The sequence below is a fragment of the Polyodon spathula genome, unplaced genomic scaffold (genome assembly GCF_017654505.1).
Source record: "Polyodon spathula isolate WHYD16114869_AA unplaced genomic scaffold, ASM1765450v1 scaffolds_812, whole genome shotgun sequence".
NCBI lineage: Eukaryota > Metazoa > Chordata > Actinopteri > Acipenseriformes > Polyodontidae > Polyodon > Polyodon spathula.
In genome coordinates this window covers 55441-80177 of record NW_024472299.1, presented here as the reverse complement: position 1 = coordinate 80177, position 24737 = coordinate 55441, and the positions used below count along the sequence as shown (strand labels likewise).

The following is a 24737-nucleotide window of genomic DNA, read 5'->3' as shown; positions in this document are numbered from 1 at the left end:
AAAAACAGATTGTGAAAATGTACACCAAGTGTGACATACAGGACAACCAGGCGTCAGTACTGAAAATATGCCAAAGGTTTTTAGCAGGTATTCCTGGCTTTTTGTTTTACATAAACCATCAGGTGAAAGGTGAGAAACAAAGGGGTCAAGGGGAGAAAGGAAGGGGAGGGGAGGGAAGAGGAGGGAGACAGGAGCGTGAGAGTGGAGGGAAGGGGGAGAGAGGGGGAGAGGACTTGCTCACCTGCCCGGGGATCTGTGCCGACGCTGGGGTGGAGCTGCCGGAGTGACTGGGGGAGTTGGGCAGGGATTTGCAGGAAGCCATCAGAACGCTCTGCTTCTTCAGAGACACAATCTTCTGCGCCACTGGAGAGAAAGCAGGTTCATATTTCACATCGGACACCAGGACCCTTCACTTGCCAGTGCAGGGCGCCGTGTGGCACCATAAGGTTTGAAACTGACTTGGGGACAGCGGTTCTTATTACCTTCGTTGAAGACGCGGTCCACGTTAAGCCCGTAGGTGGCACACGTCTCGTAGTAGGTGCATCGCTTGAGGTCGACACAAAGCTGCCTGGCACGGGCATCATCAATCACCCTAGGGTTAGAAGTACTGATTTTGTCTGCAGAGAAAAGGATACATCAGAAAAGATCATACCAAGGAGCTTAATACTAAACCTGTGCTTTGTAGTTCTTTACATTCTGTCTATCATCTGCTGAGCACACCCAATGCCAGGGTAGGTCTTGAACCGGGAACACACTCACCCTGCGTGCCCACCAGTATGACGGCGATATCGCTGGTGTTGCGATAGTTAGCCAGCAGTGTGTAGTACTTCAAGACCTCCTGGAAGCTGGCTTCATTCTCCAGACTGAAGACAAAGACCACCGCATCCACCCAGTTAGAGAACTGCACAGAATGAAACAGGTTAGGGGGTTTGAAACTAACCGCACTATACACTTGACGTTCCTAATGCTCTTGGCGTGCAGAAGATTCCTGACTGAATCAGACACACGTGTGTGAGAGATGTGAGTCATGTGTCTATTATGAGAGTTCCGGCTCAACTACACCAATGCTGCCAGTAGAAAATAGTACCGGAATGGCGTGCCTGCTTGACTACACCACTACGCCACACTTGAAATGCTGAACTCTGTGCTTGCCCCGTGTGTGTAATGCTTGATTTTCAACCAGCGTTGCCAGACTATTGAGACCCTTTACCTGGGAGTCTGGAGGTCCGCCTTCCTCTCGGATCAGAAGCAAATTACTGTGTCCTTCCACCTGCACCTCCTTCTTGAATCGACCCCCTGAAACAGGCAAGACATTCAAACGGATTACCCCGGGACCTCCACATCTCAGCGTGACTTCAAGGGTTCAGCATCTGGGCATCGTGAAGAATATTTGTGCTGTCTCAGCTCTTCAATTGCATTCATTATTGGTGCAGAACCCCAGCTAACGCCCTAATAAGAGTCAATAATCACTGATCACAAGGTGATTATCTCCAGAGAGATGAGGTCACAGGCGACGCACTGGCAGGCCGTTGCTGCTGAGCTGTGTGCCCGCGCGTGCCCGCTTCCTGTGCCAGTCAGTCACTAACCTCTTCCTGTCTCAGATGCCCAGGGCTGCACCAGTCTCTCAAAAACACAAGCTGTATCTCTGAGTCCACATTAGAGGGGGATCTTTACCAAAGCGGCAGACAAGCTGGCAATTCAGATGACCTAGTTTTTTGATTTGAGTGACGTTAACCTGCTCTAGCAGACAGACAGTTTAAAGGGTTTTGCAGATTGAGATATATTATACGGTGTCCGTTATTAAAGCGTTTCAAATGCTATTTGAATGGCTTATTTACATTCCCCTTTGTGATTGATGGTTTTTGCAATCATTCTGAGTGGTTTGCCTGTCTGATGTTTGATGGAATCGGTAGCCACTCCAGCAATAACTCAAATATGGAGCAACAGCACTCAAATCCGCTCTGCAAAAACACGTGTGGAATTTACGAACAACTAAAATTAGGCATTGATCTTCTCTGTATTAATGTATTGTATTGTATTGTAATATGTATTGTTTCTGTATTAGAACACCTCATTGCTTCTGTATCAGAACACCTCATTGCTTCTGTATCAGAGCACCCCATTGCTTCTGTATCAGAGCACCCCATTGCTTCTGTATCAGAACACCCCATTGCTTCTGTATCAGAACACCTGTATCAGAACACCCCATTGCTTCTGTATCAGAACACCCCATTGCTTCTGTATCAGAACACCCCATTGCTTCTGTATCAGAACACCCCATTGCTTCTGTATCAGAACACCCCATTGCTTCTGTATCAGAACACCCCATTGCTTCTGTATCAGAACACCCCATTGCTTCTGTATCAGAACACCCCATTGCTTCTGTATCAGAACACCCCATTGCTTCTGTATCAGAACACCTCATTGCTTCTGTATCAGAACACCCCATTGCTTCTGTATCAGAACACCCCATTGCTTCTGTATCAGAACACCCCATTGCTTCTGTATCAGAACACCCCATTGCTTCTGTATCAGAACACCCCATTGCTTCTGTATCAGAACACCCCATTGCTTCTGTATCAGAGCACCCCATTGCTTCTGTATCAGAACACCCCATTGCTTCTGTATCAGAGCACCCCATTGCTTCTGTATCAGAACACCCCATTGCTTCTGTATCAGAACACCCCATTGCTTCTGTATCAGAACACCCCATTGCTTCTGTGGTTTTGATTTGTTGTGCCTATGAAATCAAACCACTGAAACTGAAAATCTAGGAAAATTATAAAAATAAGCAAATTAGTGATTGTCTAATTGAACTGATGACTTTAATGGGTCACACATGCAATAGATTTAAAATAGTAAGAGAAAAGGAACACAGAGCCACAAACGATCAAATGCAGGAGACTTTTTAGAAGTTGTTTAAGATGCCTAATTGAAGCACAAATTGGTTCAACATTTTCACACATGAGTGCCTATTGTTTCTATAGTGCTGATTATTGAGCGGAAATTGAAACTCTCACACCCTGAGGTTTTCATGCAGGTAGGTATATAAAGGATAGAAATGACAAATCTTGAGGTGTTCTAATAAATTTGCACAGGGCTGCACTTGTAGATCTCTTGATCTACCCCTCCTGCTCTGCACTGGACTCTCCTGATCTACCCCTCCTGCTCTGCACTGGACTCTCCTGATCTACCCCTCCTGCTCTGCACTGGACTCTCCTGATCTACCCCTCCTGCTCTGCACTGGACTCTCCTGATCTACCCCTCCTGCTCTGCACTGGACTCTCCTGATCTACCCCTCCTGCTCTGCACTGGACTCTCCTGATCTACCCCTCCTGCTCTGCACTGGACTCTCCTGATCTACCCCTCCTGCTCTGCACTGGACTCTCCTGATCTACCCCTCCTGCTCTGCACTGGACTCTCCTGATCTACCCCTCCTGCTCTGCACTGGACTCTCCTGACCTCAGCACCACGTTACCGGATCCTCAGCTGATGCACTGTCCTTGCACTATTACTAAGTCATTGCAGATATCAATTGCTGTAACCCTGACTTGCTGCATCCTAGCTCATATTTTAGTAGTATTATTTGCACCCACTGCAAACTATACTGTATTATATATTAGGCTTGCATTGTAACCATTGCAAGGTAATATGTGCAAATTGACCATAGCTGCAATTTGATTGACTAGTATTATATATTAAGCTTGCATTGTAACCCTGTACTGCCCTGTAACACCGTATTATTATTATTATTATTATAATTATTATTATTATTATTATTATTATTATTATTATTATTATTATTATTATGCCAGCTGCCAGCGACCCACACCCCGTGCTTACCTTCAGGGGACTCTAGTCCCTGATAGCTGCCCGTGAGGAACCGGTGAACCAACGCTGACTTCCCGCTGCGGACGCTGCCCACGACCCCCTGAGGAAAGAAACACACCAGCGGGCATTCACACTGCACTGGGGTGATAGCACAAAGACACGGGGGCATGCTCGGAGCAGAACAGGGGCGTCTCTAGAGATTGCACTACCTTTACAGAGTGGGTGACCACGGTCATCACCGCGTTAAGTTTGGAATCGCTTTTTTTTTTTTTCTTTTTTTTTAGGCATTCAATAAATCGATTCGTTTACGTGTTCGGTTTCGAAACAAGAAAAGCGATCCTTCCGTCACGTTTGAAACTGAGTAGCAATCGATAGCAGTTCACTTTTGCAAAAGACGACTGGAAGATTCTTTATCTCTTGTTCCGGGGCGCTGATATTTTATATTGGCGTGAAAATATCCAGACCTAGTTTCGCTACAGTTGAGTAGGTGTAAAAACCTGACAGAGAGGCAGGCAGACTGAAAGGGCGCCGCTGTATACCCTCAGACTGATACAATTTATAACCCACGCTTAATATCTTTAGCAAATTTCTCCACATATGGTCCTCTAGACATATGCAAAATGACATACAGAAAGACGGACAGTCAGACAAATGGCCTCCGCATCATCCCCCAAGCTCTCACACTGCCTGCCCGACTGCAAGGTGACCTTTTGTGGGCACCAAAACTAAAACAAGGAGCACGGTTTGACTAAAAGAGGCGTGCGAGAGACACAGAGACACACACACACACACACACACACACTTACCAGCCGGAGCTCTGAAATGCTGCGACTGAGTGACCATTCCTGAGTGTTAGAAAACGCCGCTGTAAAAAAATGAGGAGAGAGATTAGTCACAATCCACTAATTGCTGGAAATCTCACCCTTACCATTCTGAATTCTGCTGAGATTTACTGAAATATTTCTTGTATTTATTGCTAACAGCTGTCATTCTGCTTCCGGTGGTTTTTACTTGAATTTGAGAAATCATGTGCTATTTTGACCTTTGAACTCTGCGGGCTCCATTTGCATGGTGAAGAAGGGTGTGCTGTTTCCCAGATGATAGACGAAACATCACATCTGTTCTATGTGGTGTTTTTTTACCGATGGACATGTTAATGGTTACACCTTGGTGAGTACCAGATGAATTTAGAGGTGATTCTGAGAGGCAACAGACCTCTTTGTTTTAAAAAGTCACTAGCAAGTGATTACAGCAACAAAATAAATTATGAATCTAGTCAAACAGAAGAACGCATTGGCTAAGTTAATACAGGCATTTCACGGCAATACCCAGCTCCTGGTTAAGCAACGGATTTATTTAAACTCCACACCTCTGCTATTCACTGCTGTAAAGTTAAATAGGGGGCTGTTTGTTTACTGTGATTTTGAAAAGGTTTCTAAAGCAGCGTGCAGGTGAAAGGCCAGTGTGAGCTGAACCAAGGCATCTGGCAAGTGTCAGTGTCTCATGGTATGAAGAGGCTGACAAGAAGCCACCTTTCTGGGGCCCGTGCCAGCCTCCCACTGCTGCCTTGTACCATCCCTCCATCTGTCTCACCACAGCGGCAGTGCCAGCGACTCTGGGTCTTGTCACATCGACAGCCAGCATGATCTTCTCCACTTCTCCCCCGCCGTCCTCTTCATCAGAAAGGAGAATTCCCAAAAACAGACCCAGAGTCCAAACTGGTCTGTGCTTCACAATGAAAACGGCTTATTAACATCATGCTCCTAACAGATCAGATAATGGAAGTCTGCTGCTCATAATATACCTTTGGTTATTGTCACATTCCGGTCAATACCATTCGCATTCATGAGTCATGCAACTGATTTTCCACTGCACTTAATATCACTTTGGGAAGTGAAAGCACAGAATCACAAGGCTTACACAAGAACACAGGAGGTCGTTCGGCCCATGCAAGCTCGTCCGGTTGGCTCACTCATCCCAGAACTTTGTCAAGTTGGGTATTGAAGGATCCAAATGTTTCTGCCTCAACAACACGACTAGGCAGCCCGTCCCATACCCTCACCACTCCCTGTGTGAAGAAGAGTCTCCTTCAACAACACGACTAGGCAGCCCGTTCCATCCCCTCACCACTCCCTGTGTGAAGAAGAGTCTCCTTCAACAACACGACTAGGCAGCCCGTTCCATCCCCTCACCACTCCCTGTGTGAAGAAGAGTCTCCTTCAACAACACGACTAGGCAGCCCGTTCCATCCCCTCACCACTCCCTGTGTGAAGAAGAGTCTCCTTCCCTCTGTTCTAAGTTGTTGTAAAGTATTGAAATGTCACAAAACACAACAATGCGTTGTGCGTGCACGGTATAGTAGACTGTGTATTGAAAATAAAGGATATTAGTAAATACAATTGCAATACCTTGTATTTTGAGTTCTACAGCAAAACAGGCCTGTTTATTCTAACAGCACTTCTGCCTCTTAATGCCTCATTTAGCCAGGCTGTGGCCAGCATTCCTAACATATTCAAGTTTATACTCCAATGTGTTTTAAACTGAAAGGCGAGTACTAAATCAACAAACCAAAGAGAAGCAGCGACGCAGTCCTATAAAACAAATAACAGACTTTCTAGTTCTATAGCAGCAAAGTAATACGTGTCTCTTGAATCTCTACAGAACTCTCCAGTCGCCCACAATTACTCATCAGGAGTCTCCATGGCAACGCCTACGAAGGGCGCGCTTTCGGCAATCCTTGCAAACCCGGCATAATTTCCCCAGCACTGACACCTACACTGTCAGAATCCTCTGCTCTGGGGGAATGCGTGTGAATGCATGGCTGAAAGCCTGTCATCGAGCAATCTGACACCCACCACCGAGAGACTCTCGTTAGGATTTCTCTGCCCGACTGGGTTTGGCATGGTGTGGGGCAGGTTCTCCTGGTTCATCCTGGGTAGCTTGATTACTCTGGAAAGCGGAACTAATGTTTGCTTAAGCATCGTTGCGGATCAGCACCCTGATGTCAGTGGTAATTTTCCAGCTTGCACACCGTGCCAGGATTGCGCTTGAAAGGTTCGAGGAGCAATTGTTTCTCATTCTCTGTCATGGGTTTGCAGGTCAATGCATTTGTCATTTAGGGTTTTTCCTCTCTTAAGTTAATTTAATTGTAAGCCTCTCTCTCTCTCTCTCTCTCTCTCTCTCTCTCTCTCTCTCTCTCTCTCTCTCTCTCTCTCTCTCTCTGACTGTAGTCAGTGCCATTGTCACTCTTCTTTTGTGAGCAGTAAATTCAGCAGCATTGTTTTTTCAATTTATCCATCTGCCAGCTCATGTGTTTGACCTGGAGATGGTGCCTCCCTGGTCCCGGATGGAACTGAAGTACAGACTTGAGGAGCGTTGCAGTTAAATGCCCTTCCATAGCTGACAGTCTGCAGGCTGTGCCTCGTGTGTGTGGGTTACAGATTTACATATAGATACTTTTGCATGCCTGAACACAATATTTCCCATACAGTCAGAATTCAATGATCGTTATAAAAATAGAACGTTACCCCAAGCCTTTTTAAAATAAGCTACATTTCTTTGCCTTCAGTTTCCACTTCTCTACTGTATATATATATATATATATGAAATTGATATACACAGTAGGAATGATTTGGAAAGCAGCAGCAACTATTCAACTAAAATTAACTTTACAATATTTGATTAAAAGTGATCTCTCTGCCTGAATCACCACTTTGCTTAATTGATTTGAAATGCTTGCATATACTGATTTTTTTTTTTAAGTGTAGTTTCACTAATAATGGTGCTGTTTGCAGCTCCCCAGGGTGAAAAAACCCAAACCTTTCACGTAACATCAACCAAAACACGCCAACAGTGCAGAAGGCCACTTCATCTTTTTCACTTCCCGTTTCAAATGATTCATTTCCAACCCTGAGATTCTTCTGCTCGGACAAGACAATTACAGACTTGAAAAATACTAAGGCTGACACAAAGGGCACAAAGTCATGGACACAAAAGAGAACCCGGGAGCAATCACACGTGTCCTTCACAAACGCTTCTATACATTATCAATGCTCTTACTTTACAGCAGTTCACTCTCCATGCCTCAAGCCTGCCCTGGACTGGAGGGAGCACCCTTTCTCTTAGGGGGTGAGGGAGCAGTTCAGTCTCCATGCCTCAAGCCTGCCCTGGACTGGAGGGAGCACCCTTTCTCTTAGGGGGTGAGGGAGCAGTTCAGTCTCCATGCCTCAAGTCTGCCCTGGACTGGAGGGAGCACCCTTTCTCTTAGGGGGTGAGGGAGCAGTTCAGTCTCCATGCCTCAAGCCTGCCCTGGACTGGAGGGAGCACCCTTTCTCTTAGGGGGTGAGGGAGCAGTTCAGTCTCCATGCCTCAAGCCTGCCCTGGACTGGAGGGAGCACCCTTTCTCTTAGGGGGTGAGGGAGCAGTTCAGTCTCCATGCCTCAAGCCTGCCCTGGACTGGAGGGAGCACCCTTTCTCTTAGGGGGTGAGGGAGCAGTTCAGTCTCCATGCCTCAAGCCTGCCCTGGACTGGAGGGAGCACCCTTTCTCTTAGGGGGTGAGGGGGCAGTTCAGTCTCCATGCCTCAAGCCTGCCCTGGACTGGAGGGAGAGCACTTTCTCTTAGGGGGTGAGGGAGCAGTTCAGTCTCCATGCCTCAAGCCTGCCCTGGTCTGGAGGGAGCACCCATTCTCTTCGAGGGTTTTTTATTGAATGTTTTGTTGCTTCATGAGGTCAGAAGATGACAGGTTAATTCAATACGGCCTAGGCGCTGATGAAAGGCGTGTCTGTGTGACATGTTTCTTTGTGGTTGTGTGCACACTGTGTGAGAGGAGGTTTAGGCGAGAGGTAATTATCCCAATCGCTAGAGTGGTCGGGGCATCTGCTGATTTTTAATGAGTTTCAGTACAGGGATGAGAAAATAAACAGGGAATTATTATTAAGAATATGGGGAGGGTGGCCCTGCCGTTGCTCCAGACTGGGTTGAAATGAATTAATCCGTTGTACAGAACAGGGAAGGCTTCCTTTACCTGTGTAAACCTCGACTTAACTGGAAGATTGTTAAATATTAAACCAGCATTCGTCTGGCTTGTGGTCGCAGATTAAAACTAAGATAACATTTCAATTAATTTGGGTCTACACTTCCAGCGGTTTTACAGATGTACTAAAAAAAAGGAAGAAACTATAAAATCAATTATCTTCAGTTTTCTTTAGTCTTGGTGTTGTAGTAAAAGCACGGTAAAAGCCGGTATTGTAAATCCCAGAGAGGTATTGCATAGCAGGGGTAGGCAGACAGAAAAGATGTCCTCTCCTCACCTCTACAACAGAGTTCCAATCAATGCCAACTAACTTCCTCACTGAGTGTTTTAAAAGCCGATTGGAAGATTACTTTCATCTCAATAACTTGCCATTTTAGTGAGCGAATTGATTGTGGTAAAATTTTACACAGAGAGGGCGCCAGAATGAAAATTAACCACAGACATTTTTTGAGATCAGTTGGGAAAGTTCTTAGAAAGGGTGACTTTTTCCAAAACGTTTCCGATTTTGTATTTAAAAAAAGTTTAGACCTTTAATTGTTTTGTTTGTAGCCGCCTCTTTGTATAAACGAGTGCAGCATACATATGTGAAGGAGGAGGCTGGGCGCAAACCCCACCCACCGCAAGTGAGCTTCTTAACCACAATGCAAAAAAGTCGGCCTCCTCTGTATTTGTGGCTTCAGAGCTTTTAACCTTGTCTCATCTCACACACTTGACTAGTTTAAACTCTAAAGTATTAACAGCCCCAATGCCGTTCCCATTTAAAGACACAAAAACATTCAGTGATGAAGCTTTTGGACTAGAAGCCTTTCTCAATGTCTACAGCCCCAGTTCTCAGAGGCAGTTGCTTTCTTTTTCCAGTTTCTCTTGACCTTGCTTTTCTAGACAGACAACCTTGCAGAAAAAGGATTATAAAAAAAAAACCCATTATAATCCTAGTGTATCACCCTGAAGAAAAACAAGCTAGGAGAATCATTAGCCGACCACAGCATCAGAGGCAATGTTAGAACAGCGGGCTGGGGAGTATATTTACTGCACTGGACGGACTGTGGTCCTGATGCTGCTGCACGTCTGTGTGTCTGGTGCTGATCTGGTACCCTGGTACCGCGATGGATTACCAGGCAGAGAGTATTGATTTCCACACCATTGCGATCCCTTTGCTAGATTACAACAGAAACGTGTTCCTCCAGTCTGACACAACGTGGTTCAGATAAACAATGTTTGAAGAAGACATGGAACAGAGAGGGACCATTATTAGGCATCTCAAGTCCACTGAACTGAATGCAGAGGCAGGAATTGACGCAAGCCTCAAAGACAAACGTCTTGCCCTGCAACTAGCTCTGTAGCGGAGAGGCAACTAGGTGTCTATTATTAACTCATCGACCGCTAGGAGGAGATCCATTGCCAGTTGTCTTTACTCACAAACAGCCTATTTCCTACCTACAAAGTACAGTACCATGTGTTCATACCGCATGCAATTATGTACTTATGATGAAAGTCTTTTTTGTTTTTTGTGCCGGTGGGGAGCTCAGAATTCAGAGTTTGGCTAAGCCCCTATTGTGATGTCACACTACTACAAGCCGGCCCATTGAAATAAAACAATCACCCTTTGGAACACCCTCATGTGTTGCATAACTGTATTCTACCGCATCCCTTTGTAAACTTTGCCATTGTAAGTCACTGCTGCATTGCTGTTGAAGACCGTTTGATAAGGGACCTGGCCAATACTCCAAGCTTACCCACAACCCCCCCCCCACACTCTCTCTCACAACGTCTCCCCCAGAGTCAGGGCAGCCTGTCACTTTGATTAATGCCACAGGAGGACTTTTAAACGAGAGATAATGAGTTTGTAGGGCCGCCCATCTGGACCCCACACCTATATCAGCACTACTGACACAGACTGTGAAAAAACAACACCGGATTCGAGATCACAAGCCGTTCTTTCAATGAATAGTTTCAAATTATTTTGCTTTACTGAAATGCTGTTTTTTATTGGTGCTTTCACGACAGATGAGCTGTTCTTCAGTTCTAGTTGCATGCCAGAGATATTTGTAACCCAGGCTAGATCAGCTAAAGTGGCTGTATCTCGTGATCTGACAAGTTTCTTTTGTTTTGCTGGCAATACACTAGATGGTGCTAACGTTTACTTGCTGATCTAGTCTGCATTACATATTACCGTGGAGGGTATGTCATTATGAGGTGCTTTCTTAAAATGTACAGATTGCTCAGCCTTATCTGAAATATTTCACAGCCTTTTCACCACCTTTTATCTGTCCAGAAACAAGACCAAAATTGATCACATGTGTGACCTCTGTGTTGCTAGGGAAGGTGACATCACGTTGCGGATAGTCTTTGAAAAACCTGTTCCAATGTTCACCTGCCCTGTAAATCCGACAGCCTTTGTTACCGTGCGTTCATCAGAAGAAATCAGACAATCTAAAAATCTACCAAGCTGTTGCCATGCCAACAGTGTGTGGCTCTGCTGTCTGCCCTCTGTGTTACTAAGCCAGGATTCAGCAGAGCAAGAGGTCAAAGGTCATAAACATCACAACACTGTTGACAGCCACCAGCTCTGGGCAGGGATAACATTTTAAAAGAGAGAGAGAGAGAGAGAGAGAGAGAGAGAGAGAGAGAGAGAGAGAGAGAGAGAGAGAGAGAGAGAGAGAGAGAAATGCATGTAGTGTATTTAAGAAGTCCAGTACAATATGATTATGGAACACATACATGCAACATCGACTCAGTGGGAAAACAGCACAGCTTTGAGGTGCGACTTCAGCATTTCAAAGATTAGAGTTTTGCATTAGAACACGCGGCCAAAAAAAGCCATCCTTGGAACATATCCCAAAGTTTCAGATACAAGCAAAGAACCAAAAGATATTGAACCGGAGAAAAGGGGGTCGGGTGATGTTTCATAACCGTGGCACGATTTAGTTCAGGGATGTGCTTATAAAGGCAGGGATGCTTATCTGCATTCGTGCCCCAGTGGAAACTAGCGATGTCCGATTCTCTTCGCTTTCTGAACCGTTTAAAACCTTTGGGTTCAACACGTTTAGCATGTGGAGATTTTTTGTAACCCATCAAAAAAGCCACCTTCAGAAGCTCTCCTTTGGAGCCCTGTTGCTTTTTTTTTATGATGACCTGCAACATTATGGATGGGATACATGAGTACAGCGTCTCTGTGCGCATGAGCAATAAAATATTGAATAAATAACCTTGAACTGTCACACATCTTACTGTATAAACACTACAGCAGACTTTTTGAAGGTACACCTTTGACAAAGGTGAAACATTTAGGAAAAATCCCAAGACTTGGAAAACACTGAAACTGTGTAACTAAACTAACGCAGCCAGCTGGTCAAGCAGACCCAAATCCCAATAAGAAACTGGTACCATCAAACCGGCTCCTTCTAGAAACCAATTAGTCATCGGTGTGCTTCTCTAAAGAAGAGAAGTAGGATCGCCAGCAGGTATGATCATATCACTGCTACAACCAGATCCCGGAGGTTTTTAATTAGAAACCCCATATATAGGCCAAAGTGCCAAAGTACTTTAAATAATAAATCAGCACACACCAGTGTTCACAGCTCAGAAATCTGGGCAGTGAGAACATTGTTCACTGCAAGCTGGTGGCACTAGGCAATGCACAAGAGCAGCTGAACTAGCAGGAGGCGTGCTTCAGGAACGTGGGCAGAAAATGGGAACATTTTCATTTCAGGACCGGGTTTGCCCGGCCGGCGTGTTTCAAAGTTGTAACGTCAAAGGGGTCTGGCTTGCTTGTCTCTGATTAGCCTGTCATAACTTAAGGAAAAAAATGTGAAAACCCTCTGCGGCAAGCACAGGGACCTCTCCAGAGAAAGAGCCTCTGCTCGGAGCCTCCAAGCACACAGGCATTCCAATCAATCTGTCAGGGCCTTTTCACGGTTCCACTGTCTCCATGGCAACAAGCATCCAGCAGAGAGCTCCCTTCTTCTGCCGCGCTATAGGCAGGCGTGAGTGAGAGTCTGTGTGTGTGTGTGTGTGTGTGTGTGTGTGTGTGTGTGTGTGTGTGTGTGTGTGTGTGTGTGTGTGTGTGTGTGTGTGTGTGTGTGTGTGTGTGTGTGTGTGTGTGTGTGTGTGTGTGTGTGTGTGTGTGTGTGTGTGTGTGTGTGTGTGTGTGTGTGTGTGTGTGTGTGTGTGTGTGTGTGTGTGTGTGTGTGTGTGTGTGTGTGTGTGTGTGTGTGTGTGTGTGTGTGTGTGTGTGTGTGTGTGTGTGTGTGTGTGTGTGTGTGTGTGTGTGTGTGTGTGTGTGTGTGTGTGTGTGTGTGTGTGTGTGTGAGTGTGTGTGTGTGTGTGTGTGTATGTGTGTGTGAGTGTGGGAGTGTTTGTGTGGGAGTGGGTTTCACATTCCCTCAAGCTGAAGAACTCCATCTACATTGCCTTCAATTCCAGTGCGTCTAAAGAGAGAGTACTGCCTCCTCAAATCTCACGACAGCAAGGGGAACGCTTAACACAGCTCCATGACAACACCTTTTGGGTCTCGGTAGATTTTTCTGTAGCAAATACTGATCTGAGAGTAATGCAAAATGTAAAAAGCATGCCAGTTTGAGGGCTACTGATACTTGTAAGAGTAATTCAGAAGTATTTATCAGCAGGTATTATAGAAATCTATTGATTGAAGGACTAATGGATAAACTGACTGTGTACGGCCTCGGTACGGCACTAAAAATCTCAGCGCCCCGGATGAGAGGAAAATTCGCTTCTTTTCAAACACGCAGCGCGGGAGTTAATTGCCATTGATTGGCACTTGATTGTAAAGGCGAGGGAAGGACGGCTTTCCTTGTTTCGAAATCCACACATTGGTGAATGGATTTGTTTAATATCTGCAGATACATGAGCCCTAATGCCAGCAATCCAAAATGAATAATAATAAAAAAAAAAGACTCTTATGAACAGTATGCTGACAATGGTCATCGCTGAACAGAACAAGAAACAGTTGACTAGAAATTCGATATGTCGTATGTAAGACCTACAAGAACGCAGCTGGATAGCTAGGGGAAGTAGCTGATTGGTCAAGGACAGGACAGAAGGTCTTTCAAATCGAAGACCTACACAGGGAGCACGTGTGCCTGGCAGGGGACAGTTATGGCACTATCTTTAATAAACGCTATTCAATTCCCGTGGAAAGGCTGTACAAAATATGAACTGCAAATAAAAGGCTCTGAACATAAATGGCGTTTGCAGTTCAGATGTTGTAGAAAAAACACCAGAACTGCTTTTGTGCTGCCCAATTACCTCCCAATTTTATATGTTAATCTCTTCATCAAAATGCTTCCCCCAGCTGTCTTAGTCATTCAGTTTTCACAATCGCTCTCTTACGTACAACAGCAAATTTGAGAGCTTGTTCTTAATCCTCTTTTACAGGGCTTTTGTTTAATGTGATATCATCTGTCTTGTTATGTTAATTTCGCCGGTCCCCCTCCTCCGAATGCTTGCAAACTAGATTCTAGACTAAGAGACTTTCATGTTTTAAATAAAAATGGAAATCAATTCAATATTAACCAATTGCCACCAAATGTAAAACAGCACAGGGGCAGACTTACCACTAGCATCTCAAAAGAATAGAAAGCTGTCTAAAAACATGCTCTGCCTATAGTCGCTTTATTAGGACCGGCGCAGTGCCAGACTGGGGAAACGTATTTGGGAATATATAAAAGCTGCAACTCCCTGTTTCAGTCGCTAACAATGATATTGTGACCTGGCTTTTACCCCATGGATACAATGCAGCTTCCCTTGGAAGATTTACAGGCTGGTTATCGATGAGGACTGGTCATGTATTTCTCCAGAGCAATGCAAAACAGGAGTGTGTGCTACATAGCGCGGGTGTCTTTTACCATTTTACCCTTACCATTATAAACAGAAGCACAGCCAAGCCTACTTTCTTTCTGCAACACTAGATAACTATAAAATGATGTCATCGGATCAAGGAAACACTAGCCAGTCATGTAGAAATAATCAGGTTAATGAACGAGGATCACCACTTATTGTCTTTTCTCAAACCATCATCTACTTACACATCTGGCTCTGCCTGCTTTAATATTTCACCATATCCATCACTGCTGTTCTCAGAGCAAGCTGGCTGCTTTCTCTATCTCTGAGTTATGTAACGTTGGATGACTGTATTAATAATGGATGGCTCTTTTATCACCGGGAAATTATTAAACACTTAAATAATAATAACAATTGTGTCAGTGGACCGAACTGCTCCCTCCCTCCCCTCCTAAGAGAAAGGATTCTCCTGCCAGTCCAGGGCAGACTTGAGGCATGGAGACTGAACTGCTCCCTCACCCCCTAAGAGAAAGGGTGCTCCCTCCAGTCCAGGGCAGGCTTGAGGCATGGAGACTGAACTGCTCCCTCCCTCCCCTCCTAAGAGAAAGGATTCTCCTCCCAGTCCAGGGCAGACTTGAGGCACCCCCTAAGAGGGCAGGCTTGAGGCATGGAGACTGAACTGCTCCCTCACCCCCTAAGAGAAAGGGTGCTCCCTCCAGTCCAGGGCAGGCTTGAGGCATGGAGACTGAACTGCTCCCTCACCCCCTAAGAGAAAGGGCGCTCCCTCCAGTCCAGGGCAGGCTTGAGGCATGGAGACTGAACTGCTCCCTCACCCCCTAAGAGAAAGGGCGCTCCCTCCAGTCCAGGGCAGGCTTGAGGCATGGAGACTGAACTGCTCCCTCACTCTAGTGCTCTTGTATAGACCTTTTCAAGGTTGCCCATCATACCACACGCACAGCAGTGGTTTGCAGTAGTCATGGAGTAATCACAGAAGTTTTAGAGGTCAGAAATCCACAGCGGAGATCATTGCTTTGCTGTATCTGAAACACAACATCTTTCCCAGGGTTGATGTTCAAATTGATGCCCAATCTATGGCGTGACAATAATTCTTGAGCATCACCCATCTCTGGCTGTATCAGAGCAGCTCTATTAAACAACCCAATTAACCCTTATTGAGTCTGAGTGCTTATTTCACTAGAGCAGCAGTTGCTGTGTATGTATATTTACCTCCATTGCATTCAGCTGTGAAAACCCCCGATACAAATAAGATTCCAACAAAACCAACAGCGGTAGAATATTGATGAGGGATCTCCTTCACACAACGTGGCTGTGCTGACAGCGTGCTAACAGATCAATAACCATGCAGACTGAAATTCCTATTTAATCCCAAGGGGGAGGGTAGTTTCAAGGGTAGGCTGAAGCAGGGAGCAGCGTGTGCGTGCGTGCGTGCGTGCGTGCGTGCGTGCGTGGGTGTTTCCCATTCCTATACTCTTCCAAGATCGGAAAACAGATGTGTGTCAACTGCGAATTGTTACATTTTCGAGACTTCTTTGTATTCAGAGAGCCTCGCGGGACCCAAAAGCCCAATTTACAAAGTGCTTACCCCCTAGTGAGCGGTCCTCGTCACTGGACTCTCTCTGAATCGTCCTGTAAGGAGGGGAAGAGATGTTTGCGGCCGGAGAGCTTTTGGTAAAAATCCCGCTGATGAACTTCAGCATCTTTCGGTCCCGAGTGGAGGTCCGGGATTTCTCTCCCTCCTTCCCCCTCTTGAGGTCCTCCGACAGGCAGTGCAGGTCGCTGTTATCCAGCGTGCGGCTCTTCCCTTTCCTTGGCGCCTTGGGGATGAGGCTAACGGTCGAGGGGGTTCCAGTTTTTGCCTGCCCCTCATTTGTGGGGCTCCCCTTGGCAGGGCCACTCCCCTTGGCCTTGGGTTTTGCTTCGTTTTCAGGCCAGGATAGCCGGCTGCTTCCCCCTCCTGCTTTGACTCCCTTCTCTTTCCTATCCAGACTCTTTGCCGCCATGGTGCTCAAGCCTTCCTTCGGGTCTTTCCTACTGGTGCTGTGGGATTTTAACAGCAAGCCGGGCCTTTGGCCTATCCGGACCGGGATCTGGCATTTTGCCGTCCGGCTGGCTTCGATATCCACCGACTTCCAGGGTTTGAGCTCCCTGGATGCTTTGGAAGTCTCCACTGGAAGCTGGCCTTCTGACTGCTTGACCGAGGGACGAGTCCTTCCTCCACTCAGCTCTTCTGGTGGAGCATCTCCTTCTTCCTCCTTCTCCACATCTTTGAACCCTGTTCTGGTGCCAGAAGGAGCGTTTCCAAATCGAGGGTCAAGTGGAGTCAAGGCAGGACCACCCCTGGTGGTTAAGCTCGCACCTTCTCCAGGTACCCTGCGTCCTCTCTCAGGATTCTGGCAATCTTCCTGCTGGGCTGAACTTTCAACCCCTCCCTGCACGAAAGCCGCCCGTTCAAGGGCATCCTCATCATCTGCGGCCCCATCTCCTTCACCCCCCACTGCCTCGAGCTTGACCAGGGTCAGCGAGATGAGGTAGGTGGTCCTGCGTTGGAGAGTGGCTGGCCGGCTCATGGGTTCACGCTGGAGCTGGCACACCATAGAAAGCTGGCGCAGGGTGGCAGAGGGTTGCACATGTGCTCGAAAAAAATTCACTATTGTAAGCCTCCCCCCCTCCCCCCAAAAAAAGCTGTAATCAAATAACTGTAAGCCTTCCCTTCCCTGTGTTCTTCTTTTAAAACCGGGCGGCCCTTTCTCCCTTTCAAGATCTTCACCCTCTTCTTTTAATAAAGAAGAAGACAGAAAGGTCACTGCCCAGGCATCCTGTACACACTGTGTGCTTTCTACTGGGGTCCCATTGTAGCGCTGTAGCCCATGGCTGTGAAGCTAATGAATCCTCAGTGCAGCCCTTCCTCAAATCTGTGCACGGCAAGAAGCAGCAGAACCTTCCTTTGCCTCGTGTAGAATGACATTCTCCTCCCTCAGTCCAGATCCTTCAGCTCGTGTTAAAGATGAAAGCTTTTCAGAGAACCAGCCTCCGAATGGCGTTCTCCGAGCGGGGAAAAATATCCAATGTACACATAACGTGACACCAGCCAGCGGCACCTCCCACTATCCATCTCCCAACGTATGTATCAAGCGATCAGCAATCCAATAAGAAAGACCCTCTGTTGCTAATCCAGGCTGGGCATGGTTAGAACTCCACAAGAAAAAAAAAAATGCTTCTCTCTTAACCGGAAAAAAAAAAAAAAAAAAAAAAAAAAAAAAGCTCACGCTGACAGCTTCAGTATCGTGGTTTGGTTCAGAGAAATTCTCTCAGGGAGGTATCATTGCATGAGAGAGCCAGCACCCGAATCACAACGGCAGCACAGAGAGTCCTGTCTGTGGACTGTGTGCAGCAGCAATAGCAGAAACAGCTCTCCGACAGCAGGCAGCATCCTTTGTAAGGATGGGGGGAGAATGCCATAACCTAGGTGCTGGAAATCGCTGATTGCACACAGCGTAGTACAGCCCCCATACCTCTCAAATGAACAGTGTGTGTGTGTGTGTGTGTGTGTGTGTGTGTGTGTGTGTGTGTGGGAACAGGATAGTAAATGGAGCAGGCAAGCGATACAGCATGTGAGATGCTATAGAGATTTTAAACACAAATCTATAAGAACATGTCCCATTTTTCAGGGATGATAAAATATCTAACCCAGTCATTTTGCATAGGTATTGCAATTATTATTATTATTTTTTTGATCAATAGCTAGAAATGTATTAATTAGCAAAGGTTTATCTCAAACAGTGTTCGGTATGTAGATACAGACTGACTATATCAAGGAATTATTTTTTTTTATTAGGCTAGTCTATGCCTTTGATTAAGAGTGACAGGCTCCAAATACATCAGAACGAGCGTGCAACTGCAGCAGTAGCTTGATGAGCTAATGACACGCGCGCACACACACACACACACACACACACAATGAAAACTGCCTGCCTGGAAAACTGATTTTTTTTTTTTTAAGTCGAGCAGGCATTAGGAAAAAAATGGAGTGGAGTATTTTTTTTTTTTTTTTTCTGGATTCCGGATTGGATCTTTAATCTGGTTTTGAAGAAAAAAGGAATTGTTTGACAAACATTTTGACTTTCTTTAATTGAGAAGTACATCTAGTTGAATTGTTTGTCACAGTTTATTTTAGTATGCTTGTGTGTGTGTGTGTATATATATATATATATATATATACATGTGTGTGTGTGTGTGTGTGTGTGCGTGTGTGCGTGTGTGTTTGAAAGGAGGTATAGCTGCAGTGTAGAACAATGAAAAAAACTGACACAGTTTAAATTGGACATTATTAAATGAGTGAATACAAACAGACCCAATTTGGTTTCTATTAAAATGATCCTGGTAGATATCATGCATGAGTTTAAATTTCTTTCTATATACAGGGTGTCCCACAACCATTATAGAGAGTATCATACATTATGCTGATAAGGATGCTCTCTGTTAAAACCACCATCCTTACCCTGTTGCCTATCTGCATCACACAAAAAAGTGACCTTGCTTAAAGACATTTCACATCTGCAAGAACTAGAGACACAACCAGCATTACCCCGACACTACCGTTGGGTTTTTTATAGGCATGGATGCAACAGTCTTGCTTGCTAGCTACTGTCGTGACCGGCCTTGGCTTAGACTTTTGAATGGCACTGTATGTGAAGAATATACAAGGAGGGGGGGTGGACAATAAAATAGGAACACCTGCCATCTGTAGCACATACTCTGCATAACTGTAGTACCTACATAGACCTGCAAGCAGAGATAAACTCGTTTAGTAGCAGATATCATGGGAAAATCACGTTTGCTAAAATGTGTTTCTTTCAAAACCTACAGATGTGCATGGAGGAGAAAATGTATAGAATTCGTTTGTTAGCTACTATAAAGGTGTAGCGCTTGGATAATGTGTAAGGGGTCATCACAACACAGCCTGATTGTAGTGGGTCAAGTAATGCTTAATGTCTACATTCTACATGATCAATGCATTTGACAGCTTCTTGAATGAAGTCACTCCCCCATTAGAATGTGGTTCCATCTCACTAGCATTGTGTCGCCATGGAGACTGGGAGGCAGTGTATAATTCGATGGCACAAGATGAGACAACTGAGAGAGGGGAGGCGAGGCTCAGTGCTTTCCAACAAAGCATTTCTATTGGTGCGCTAAAATATCTGTCAAAAAAGCTCTAAGCTAAACAGACAGACGGGGAGACAGATCAAACTGAGAAGGGCTTTATTACTATCACAGACAGTATCACTGCAGACAGATGTTCTTTTTGTTATGACCTCTTCCATGCAAGCGGCTCAATTATATATTTTTATTTCAGTTTTTGGTAGATTCAGTTTATTCTGCAGTATATGAAATGCAGCTATGAGGGGCTGCATCCAGGTTTGAAAAGCAGCCAGCTGGTGCTGCATGCTGGTCTAATTCATTTGGTTTGATACATTTGGTAATAGTGAACAGTAGTCTTCATATTGAGGGTTACATTATATTATAACGCAATTCACTTGTTTTATAATGGCAAGTCAGTGTATCCTACAATATATTCACTACAGAATAGGTATATCCTGCAATAACGCTAACGTTTTTACAGAAACCTCAGCACAGCTCAGCTTTCTTTTAAATTTAGGTGATTGTAGTATAGTACAGAATCCCCAAATGATTCAGAATGGACCTCCTTCCACTGTGAAGCCTTTAAACTTGACAAAGTTCTGAGATCGATTAGCTGCAGGAACCGGACGAGCTTCGTTTGTACATTTTCTTATGTTATTCTTAGGTTCTAATACACACAGATATATTTTCTATTGAAACACACAATGACAGAAATGTTGCCTAAGGGTGGCCACACGGTACAATGCACAGATCAGAAAATGCTTAGTAACAGTTGGCGGGCAGTTTTCATGCACAGTTAAAGATGGACACCGTCCAGAGGAAAGGAATGACCCTCAGGACAAGGGTCAGCACACGGCTCCCAGCTCGGTCTGCCACGCCTGTGATGTCATCAGCACCTATAAGACGCGGACTGTTCCCATCATAGTATGAAATCTGATCATCTTTCTCTCTCTGCTTTTAAAGATCTGGGAATTGCGTTGAACCTCCTGCCACTGCTTCTCCTTCTGCCCCCGTTAACACACAGACACACGTCTTATTCATTCTGCTCTTTGATCTCCGTATGCTGTGGATGACGTTTCAAGCACACGTGTTTTTTGTGTTGTTTGTATTTGGTAATTCTATTTTTTTTATACATTGCAATTGCCTTTTTATTGCTTTCCAGGACCCCCTTGTAAAAGGGCCTCGGTCTCAATGGGTAAATCACATTTATTACAACACCTCAAAATGTGTCATTTATATCCTTTATATACCTACTTGCAAACCTCGTTGTGACCACCGCGTGCTTTAACTAGGCATCTTAAACAACTTCTAAAAAGTCTCCTGCACTTGATCGTTTGTGGCTCTGTGTTCCTTTTCTCTTGCTATTTTAAATGAATTTCTTATGTAGGCGTGAATTGCATTACACAATCAGTAATTTGCCTATTTTGAGAATTCTAGAAGATTTTCAGTTCCAGTGGTTTGATTTCAAGATTTTCAGTTCCAGTGGTTTGATTTCAATATGCTCTGATACAGAAGCAATGGGGTGCTCTGACAGAAAGCAATGGGGTGCTCTGATACAGAAGCAATGGGGTGTTCTGATACAGAAGCAATGGGGTGCTCTGATACAGAAGCAATGGGGTGCTCTGATACAGAAGCAATGGGGTGCTCTGATACAGAAGCAATGGGGTGCTCTGATACAGAAGCAATGGGGTGCTCTGATACAGAAGCAATGGGGTGCTCTGATACAGAAGCAATGGGGTGTTCTGATACAGAAGCAATGGGGTGTTCTGATACAGAAGCAATGGGGTGCTCTGATACAGAAGCAATGGGGTGTTCTGATACAGAAGCAATGGGGTGTTCTGATACAGAAGCAATGGGGTGCTCTGATACAGAAGCAATGGGGTGTTCTGATACAGAAGCAATGGGGTGCTCTGATACAGAAGCAATGGGGTGTTCTAATACATGTGCACACTACTGTACATTCATCCCCTGTGATAGCAATGGGTCTGACCAAACAGACACTGTCTGGTAAACCATTGCTGCCCCATTATACTATTCCAGTACAGGCAGATAGTGCAGGTTAATACACTTATCATATAATGGTATTCCAATGAAGCGAAGCTGAGAGAGTAGCCATGGTTCAACAGCTGACCCGAAACCATCAGGATGAGAGGTCACCTTATTGATGGCACGTCTCAGGAGCCTGGACACACAGCCACTGAATAATTCATGCACAGCGCTGTCTGGGGTCCTTTTGTATTGTGTTATGTTAGAAAGGGTTATTTAATTATACTCTGCCTGGCCACTTTATCAGGACACCTTTTTCCCGGTGCAGTGAAATTAGGCTTGTCTGTTTCCATTGGTGGCAGACAGACCGTCTCATATTGGGTCTCAATGCAAGACCCAGTTGAAGCAAGAGTACGTTTTTACTGTCTGATCCGATGCAAATATGCAAAAAAAGGGAAAAAAAGACTATTGCCTTTAAATAATTTGCAAGATAGGGAAACGTGTGCAGTAAAAAAAATCTTAAATGCCATTTTACTAAACTTTTAAACAAAAAAAAGTGACTTTTTTTTCAAAATCACTTACAGTACAGTATCTTGCTGCATTACAAACCATTGCACGTGTTAAAAAAATAAATAAATAAATGCCAAAGTTAAAGATAAGATCACTATAAACGCTAACTCAAATAAAATACAAAATACTTTCTCATTGAAAAGGCGGGCGCTAGTTTGATCAGCGTCCCACCTGTTTGCTGTCTTATGTCTCTGCATGGTACACAGGAGGCTAAACAGTGGATGAACACAGCAAACATCCAGGCTGGGAAGATGTCTGGGTGTAAAACAGGCCGCGGGCCACTCTGCAGCTTTAATAAGCCGGACGGCTCTTTTAATCGTATTAGGTTTCCCTGCGAGTGCTGGCTATCTGCTCCCTGCTGCTCGGCTGTGATTAGCCATGCGTTCAGCACTCGGGAGCTCTACATCAAGGCACTGGGATGGTTCGCCCATTGAGACACCCAGATCCCTCCCGCTTTCAAAGTGCCGTTCTCCTGCCAAGGGCAAAGCAAAAAAGAAATGCATTGGAGTTATCCAAGGGCTGGACCAAAAATGCCGCGGAAATACATAATTGGGGAAAACAAGGTTAAATAATTTGGCTTGCAGGGCTGCGAGGGGTAGCTCTCACGGAGCCTATCTGCCTATAGCGATTTCCCCCCCTTCCTTTCATAAACGCTGAATTCGCAAACAACCAAAAAACCTTGAGTGATCTCAGCTCTTCAGCTCAGACCACAGATCAATGGCACGCTATTTAACTCCCCACCGCCCCTCTCTCCTCTCATCAAGCTCATTAGCAGTCTTAGCTCTAGGCCATGGCACTGTTACTGTAAAACACTCTTTTAATTAACTGCGGAGTGCTAAAAGGGTCCCATCGAGGATGAATTGCAGGCTGCACCCCATTGATTCAGGTCAATATAGACAGAGCTGGATTACAGAAGAGGATTAGTAATGAAACGTTGACCCACAACTGAAAAGCGATTCTCCCGGTATGCAAAAAGAGTTACAGGCAGACGAACGAACGGACGGACAGGCACCTTCATAGAGCCACTGATACTGGGATTCTCAATAGCTAATGCAAAATAATGTTATTGCCAAGTTTCAATTGGATAAGCTGTTTGACATACAGAAAAATGACATATATAAATACCCAATTTTTACATCTACAAATGCTTGTAGATTTTTTAAATCACAGCTCTAATTTCATATTTACAATAATGGGGGTGCATGTTATTGCAATAATTGTTTTAATAGAACCTGATACAGTAGCTGGCTAGGGGGTTCATCTAATTGCATAATTTTACTTACAGCTGCCGCTGGAGCTGGTGCAGCTTTATTTAAAGAATCAGGACAATTCATTTGAGGAATAGAAGCACGAAGAACTACAGCAGTGGCATTGAAAACTGGGAGCAGGAGTCTGCTCCTGTGTGACGGACGGGAATATGACACAGATCCATTTTAGGACGCAGCTAATGTGGAGTGACTCATTTCACGCCAGCGCAATTGTCCTTGCAGCCTACAAATCTGTTCAAAAGCCCTCTTTGAAAAGGCATCAAGAACATTGCGCTGAATGCTAAGCGCTTGTGGCGATGCGTTCCAGAGCTTTGAGCGCTGGGTTATAAATGCAGAGGTAAACACAGCAGGCAAGTGTCATTCGAAATGGGTTTTTGACTGGGTCTGGGTTTATAGCGAACTTTTATACAATCTCCTGGCTTTGAGCTGCTGTGAGCCTTTTTGGAGACTCTTAACTGTCGGGACTCAACAGCCTTCTGCATTCTATTCAAATCACGTGACAGCATGATTATTCCGCTAGCCTCATCTACTCTACACTACATAATATATATATATATATATATAGATAGAGAGAGAGATAGGCAGAGAGATAGGCAGATAGGCAGAGGGTTCTCCAGACAAGCTCAAACCCAGGTAAAGACAAAACACTCTGTAATTGCAGACACCCTAAAACAGCAAAGGGAACAGTGAAATCAAAATGACATTTGATGCTCCTTATTCTTAACTGCAGTTATTCATATTTTTTTTAACCTAGACTAAGTACAAATTGGATTTTGAACTTTTCAGCTCTCTCCCCCCCCCCCCCCCCCCTCACTACTGCATTCGCTAATTAACTGTCCTGGTGTTTATGTATCAGAAGGACTATTTTTAGGCACAGCCTAGGAAGACGCTCCCCTTAGTCATTATTAATAATTGCAACCCCACAAAGGCTGGAGGAGAAAATCTGCAATGCAAATGAATATGCTTGACAGCCTTAAATGTGTAGCTCCACAGCTTTTAAAGAAATGAAGCGCGCATGTGTCAGATCCTCTGATTAGAGAGAGTCACGCTTTGAGGACTCGCTGACACAAGTGCTTTTGTTTACAG

General features: G+C 45.0%; 1 protein-coding gene across 4 annotated transcripts in view; it reads right to left on the bottom strand.

The window, feature by feature from the left end:
• The window catches only part of agap2 (ArfGAP with GTPase domain, ankyrin repeat and PH domain 2), a 38528-nt gene that overhangs the window by 8490 nt on the left and 5301 nt on the right, over positions 1-24737 (bottom strand). For 2 of the 4 annotated variants that reach the window (XM_041241745.1, XM_041241746.1), the window contains exons 2-7: positions 4638-4696; positions 3844-3931; positions 1211-1296; positions 760-901; positions 483-617; positions 242-363 (exon numbers count right to left, since the gene is read on the bottom strand). In XM_041241745.1, coding sequence (XP_041097679.1) covers positions 242-363; positions 483-617; positions 760-901; positions 1211-1296; positions 3844-3931; positions 4638-4696 — 632 coding nt within the window. Of the gene's footprint in view, positions 1-241; positions 364-482; positions 618-759; positions 902-1210; positions 1297-3843; positions 3932-4637; positions 4697-16270; positions 18667-24737 lie in introns of those variants that run through there. The other 2 variants (XM_041241743.1, XM_041241744.1) reach the window with 2 other exon arrangements.